The following is a 6,075-nucleotide window of genomic DNA, read 5'->3' as shown; positions in this document are numbered from 1 at the left end:
GACAGCTGAGGATGACACTAGCCTATGTCACGGGGCCGCAGCAAGGACCCCGGGAGAGAGCCGGCGGGAGCGCCAGGGACGGGAGGGGGGTGGTGAGGCCCCTGCCAGGGTAGAAAGCTGGAGCCAGCGCCCCTCCCCGTGGAAGACAGCTGGGGCCGTCAGGAACCATCCCACCCCAGGAGCCGGAGACACCCTGGTCCTCGAGGGGACATCCCTGTCCTCAAGAGCATTTCCTTGAGTTCCCGACCTTCCCCTGCCCTGAACGATGCCATCAATGAACCTAATATACTCCTGCCCCCGCTTCTCTCCCACAAAGAAAAGGAGGGTGGTGGGTGGGGCTGGGTGTCTGTCACGTCTCTGTCACAGGGTCCCCGTGGCCGCTCGGCAAGCGGTGCCCCCGCATCCTCAGATGCTCAGGGGCCACCGAGCACGGCTTGTTCTCAGCAAGCTTGGCTGCCACCAAGCACGGCTGCAAAGGCCGGTCAGCAAAGGGGCACTCACGCTCTGCCATGACCAGCTCTGACGGGCCCCTGCTCCCGGCTGGTAACAGCCGCGTCCGCTCTGCACCTACAGGTGGCAGAGGCCCCAGATACCCACTGGGGGCCCCAAAGGAGTCATCGCTGCCCGTACTTGGAGTGTGACCCCAGCTGTGTGGTGTGACCGGAGAAGCCGAGCCTCCTGGGAGAAGCTGGTGCGCTGGAGGGCCCCGGCCAGGGGGGCCAAGCATACGTCGGCCCACGACAAAGGGGGTGCGTGGGAGGACAGCGAAGGGGTCCAGATTGTCCGCTAAGACGGAGCAAGGTAAGGAGCGGAGCAGGTTAGCCAGCAGCTGTGGGCCAAGGCGGCCGGAAGTTCTCGCCCAAATTCCTCATCCTTCAGTGGCGGCACCGTTCTCCCCGTGGTTCCAGGAGGCTCTGATCTCAGTGGCGGGAAGCTGCCCGGGATCAGACATCGTGTCCCTGGGTGAGGTTGTCCCTTCAGGTAACAGGAGAGCCCGGAGGCAGCCGAGGCGAGCTGCAGGAGGCCCACGCTCTCCTGCGTCCCAAGCTGGGATCTGATCCCCACCTCGATGACCCTAGGACTAAGCGAGTGGACACCAGAGCCCAGCTTGCGGCCAGCTGGCGGCCTGCGTCCTGGTCCCTCTGCAGCCCACCTGTCCCAGAAGGGATGGCAGGTCCCCCAGGAAAAACAGACGCCCCGGTGTCTCCGGAGGCTCCCTCCACTTCTGCCCAGCAGCTGCCCGTCCCCAGCTCTGAACCTGGGCCTGGCTGGGTCTCCGTGGGGGTGTGGGCATCACTTTGGGGATCACTTTGGGGAGTGAACCCCAAAACTCTGCTGCAAGGTGTGCTGGAAGGCTCGGGGGTCCTCAGGAGGGCGGGTGGTGTGCGGCTGTCCCTAAGTCTCGATATTCGTCACATTAGCCCAGTCAGGGAAATGATCCAAGTCAAATATGACCCGTCCCCAGGTGTTGACCGCCAGAAACACACAGAAGACTCCAATTATGTTCATCATGAGTCCTGTTTTCACCTGGGGGAAAAACAGGGTCAGAGTCAGCACCCCCTGGGTGGGCCGGGCTGTCCGAACAAGGGCGACGGGACACCGGGAGTCCTGATGCCCAGCAGAGGCTCTGCAATAACTAAGCCTCCGTTTCTGGCTTCCCCTCCCCTCACAGGTGACGAGACACAGCAGAAGAGAGGGGGTCCTCCTTTGTCCACATTTTTCCCAGGACATCACCAGCTCCCAGGCCGTGGTCTCTCTCTCTCTCTCTCTCTCTCTCTCTCTCCCCCCCACTCCCGACTGGTGTCACGGTTCTTGCTAGTTTGCAAAGCCCATCCCGGCCACGTGGGACCCCGCCCTCACCCCTGCAAGGGCTTGGCGAGGGCTCCCCAGGTGGGAGCTTCCGGAACCCACCTCTCAGCTCTGGGAGACAGAACGGTCTATGAAATTTGAGATCATTGCCAAAGAGAAGCAAAGCTGCATATAAATGCAAATGAAGAGTACAGGACTGGACACATCCTACGACGTCACACGTCAGCAAGAAAGGGGGCGTCCAGCCTCACGACAGAACGTCACAGCTGGTGGAGCAATAGAAGGGCCGCGTTACCATGTCAGAAACCTTGAGGTGTCCGTAGGCAAACACGATGGCGTTAGGTGGGGTGGCCGCCGGTAACATGAAGGCAAAGGACGCGCTCAGGGTGCAGGGGAGCATGACGCACAGCGGGTTGAGGCCGATGGAACGGGACTGGAGAGACACAGCACTGCGAGGTCACAGAGGCACAAGACAAAGGCTCCCGGACCCTCTTCCTGAGAAGCATTCCCCTAACGCCCTGGGTGCATTCCCAGCCCCGTGCCCTTTGTCCCGCTGGCCCCTCTACCATTTGCCATGGGTCTGGATAACAACTGTGCTGGACTGAGGGCTGACCTCAGAGCTCCCTCCCGGGGAGGCTTTTCTGAACCCCCTTGTTCATTCAGCATGTATGTCTTGGCCACCAGCTGTGCCAGAGACCACGCTGGGCACTTAGACGGCACTGAACCTTGGGGTGTTCCCGCGGGCCCCCCCCGCACCTGTCTGTCCTGCCCCAGATCTAGAAGGCCCACATCTTCTTGCCTGTGGATGCACCTGTTCTTACACACACTGGGGACCATTTTGCATATGGAATTTGGTATCCATCTTTTTTTACTCTACAGCCTAAAATTCAGCCACTTCTAGCCGCCCCTACTGCAGAGTAGACACTCATTAAACGTCTGTTGAATGAATGAATGAATGGTATAATTCACGATATGTTCCGACCTCTACCAAAATTCACAATCCATCGTGCAGATGTACACACACATGAGGACAGACGCACACGCGACATTCTATCAGCAAAACACTCAGGAGACAGACTCATCGATACGCCGACCCCCACAGAAGCAGGTGGTTCAATAAAACATACATATGCAAACAACGGGGCGGCTCTCGGCTGTGTCTAATCTGCTAGCACGGGAAGAGCCCTGATAGATGGTTAGAGGAAAACAACACGAAGGTGCAAGACGAGACCATACCGTGATACCATCTCTCTAAAAAGAATGCGTGCGTGCGTGCGTGTGTGTGTGTGATACGTCCAGAAAGATACCCAAGACATTAATAACAGAAGTTGTCTCTCGGCGGGAGGCTGGAGGGTCAGGGTCTGTGCACCCTCTGGGGTTAATGGACATGATATGTATGATGTTTTGTGTGTATGTTTTCAACTTCAAATGCCCTTCAAAACTGTGATTTCCCCCCAGTGCCTGATGGCATTATATCGTATGACTATCCCCTCCTGCTATGAGAACATGTTTGTAACAAACAGTTCTGTAATATAGGCTTGTGAGCACCCCTGACGATCTTCCTAAGATGCGTTCCCAGACATGAAACTGCTGAGTCCAAGGGCAGGAGCGGGCTTCAGGTTATGGGTCCTGTGGGTAAACAGGTCTCTGGAAAAGTTGCACCCAGGCTCACGCCCTCTGGGAGTGGCTCAGAGGCCCAGGCAGGGCCTGTCTGTTTCCTGACCACCCCCCTTCGCCCTGGCCCTGGGTATGCATGGCTTAGGCACCCCCACGTGCCTCTGTGACCCAGCGGGGTGGGGGGTCACCGCCTGCCCCTCGCCCGCAGGTGGATGCTGAAGCAGGAGCTCCAGCGGCCTCAGACGTAGCTGTGGGCTTCTGGTTCTAGAAAAGCCTGTTTTCCAAGGGCCTGGCCATGCCGTCAGGGGAAAACCCCCATTTGTCTGGCTCTGGGCTGGAGGTGACCAAGCCAGGCCTTTCGTGGGGGCGGGGGCCACCACTGCTTGCCCAGCAGCCTGCTTGGGGGAGGGGGGCGCTCCAACACTTCCATCTCCACTGAGAACAGAAGGAGCGGACCATTGGGCTTTACTTCCCATATGCGTGGACGCGGGGCGGCCGAGTGGGAACCTACTGACTTGAATCCTGAGCCGGGACGTCTGAGAGTCTGGCTCCCGACTCCGGAGTGGCGACCACGGCCTCTCCCAGGCTTGTGGTGTCGCTCATGGAGGATTTCCATGGCCCTCCTCTTACCTGGCCCTAAGCACAGGTGAGAACTGAGGTTCCTCATTTGAGGACCCCACAGCTTGGACTCAGGTCCTCTGACGTCCAGCCCGGGGCTCCCGCTGCACCACCCTGAGGTCGGGACCACCGTGCAGTGAGAGGCGGAAGGAAATACAAGAGATCATAGCAGCTCTTCCCCTAAGCCCTGCTTCTCCTCAGTCCCAGCTCAAATCCACGCTTGCCCAAAGCACAGGACTCTAGCCTGGCACTGGGCGCCCTCACCCCTCCCACTCCCTCTGGGACCAGAGCCCTGGGCTACTCCATCTTCCCTGAATGCCCTCTGCCTCCCACCTTCCCCAAGACCCAGTTCCCTGGGATTTCTTCCTGGTGGGCTCCAGCCAGCAGCGGCCCTCCTCGTACACGTACCGCCCTTCCACGTACCCCTTCCACGTACCCCTACATACTCCAGACCCTCCATCACCTCCCTGGCACTGGCCCACCCCTCCTTGCTGCAAATCCTGTCTCCTCAGCTTGAGAAATAATCAGCCACATTTATACATAAGTTTTGAGTGCCTGGTTCTTGCTTTGCACTTCGGTGAGCATGGGGGATACAGAGAAGGACCTCGGAAGCGTGGTTGGGCTCTGGCCCCCGGTCTCACTGTCCCTCTATGGACCCAGGATGTGGTCATGGGCTGACGGCTTCCTGTGACATGAGGGCTAGGGGTCATCTCCCTGGCAGGTCACTTACCATGGAGGCAAAGATGGGCAGGAACAGGGTGGTGGTGGCCACATTGCTTGTGCACTCCGTGAACACGGCAACAAGCAGGGACAGGATCAAGGTAATGGCAGCAGGGTGCACAGAGTGCAAGGGCTGCATCTGCTTCCCCATCCATTCGGACAGCCCCGAGGCCTGGGAAGCACGGGAGGGCAGTCACCGAGGGCCGGGAGCAAGCCCGGTCCTTCTGCAGGGAGCTCAGCCCCTCCTGAGCTTCCGACTCTCTCCATCCTCACCTTGCTGTCTCCTAAATCTGTTTCCAGCCTGGCCAGTCTACTCACCGAATTTTGGCCCAGAGTCACACTCAACATGTCCCAGCCTGCATTCATCCTCTCTGGCCCAGAGTCTGCTCCCCGGGGCTCCCCATCCACCTGCTGTCCAATCCAACCTAGGGGGCTGGGTGCCTCCCTGGGGGCCCTGTCCCCCTTATTCCTTATGCCCACTCAGCCACCCAGTCACCCAGAACGTCTCACCACCTCTCAGCCTCCTGTAGCTCTTGATGCTCAGGAAAGGAATCTGAGCCAGAAACTGAGGGTTTAGAGGGGGAGGGAGTCTGAGGAAGGAGAGAATGACTTAGATGAAGGTACCGAGCACTGCCTGGGTCTCCCTCAGCCCTTCCCTGCCTGGGTCTCCACCCCACACATCAGGGGGTGTCCCCACGTGTAGATCTGACTGAGTCACTCCGGCCTCAACCCTTCAACAGTTGCCCACTGAACGAAGTACACACCCCCTATCTTGACTCTCAGTGAAGTGGCTTCTTTGAGCCGCACCAGCCTCATCTTCTGCTGCTCCTGAGCTAGATACTGCATGCTTATTCCTTCGCTCAGGTGTCAAGTCTTCCTGACATGCTTTTCCAGATATGACCTTCTCTCCAGGCTGCAAAGGCCTCAGAGCAGGAACATTATCAACTTCCTCTGTCATTCCCAGGCCTGATCTAACATGGACATAATAGGAATGTCTGATGAATGAATACATGAATGAATGAATGAGAGATGATAGACGGATGGATGACTGAATGGAGAGGTGACCAGATGGATGGATTTATTCATCTAAAAGATATTTATGTTCCTATTATTCACTGGATTCCATTCTAAATGCTGAAGGAATAGCAGAAACAAGATAGACTAAGTCTGTCTATGACCTTCTACTCCTGGGTGGATAGATGAAGGGATGGATGGATGGACAAATGGATGGATGATGGAAGTCAGATGGATGGATGGATGGATGGATGGATGGATGGATAGATGGATGGATAGATGGACGGATGGATGAAT

At 57.7% G+C, this 6,075-nt stretch overlaps 1 protein-coding gene across 4 annotated transcripts in view; it reads right to left on the bottom strand.

The window, feature by feature from the left end:
- Positions 1–608: 608 nt before the first annotated feature.
- The window catches only part of SLC13A5 (solute carrier family 13 member 5), a 19,340-nt gene continuing 13,873 nt past the window's right edge, over positions 609–6,075 (bottom strand). For 3 of the 4 annotated variants that reach the window (XM_021694668.1, XM_021694669.1, XM_021694670.1), the window contains 3 exons: positions 4,775–4,936; positions 2,105–2,242; positions 609–1,527 (listed from right to left, as the gene is read on the bottom strand). In XM_021694668.1, coding sequence (XP_021550343.1) covers positions 1,396–1,527; positions 2,105–2,242; positions 4,775–4,936 — 432 coding nt within the window. In that variant the 3' untranslated portion in view covers positions 609–1,395. The remainder of the gene's footprint in view (positions 1,528–2,104; positions 2,243–4,774; positions 4,937–6,075) is intronic. The other variant, XM_021694671.1, reaches the window with a different exon arrangement.

Source organism: Neomonachus schauinslandi, chromosome 15 (assembly GCF_002201575.2).
Source record: "Neomonachus schauinslandi chromosome 15, ASM220157v2, whole genome shotgun sequence".
NCBI lineage: Eukaryota > Metazoa > Chordata > Mammalia > Carnivora > Phocidae > Neomonachus > Neomonachus schauinslandi.
Note: the sequence above shows the minus strand (reverse complement) of the source record. Positions and strands in the feature narration are given on the sequence as shown.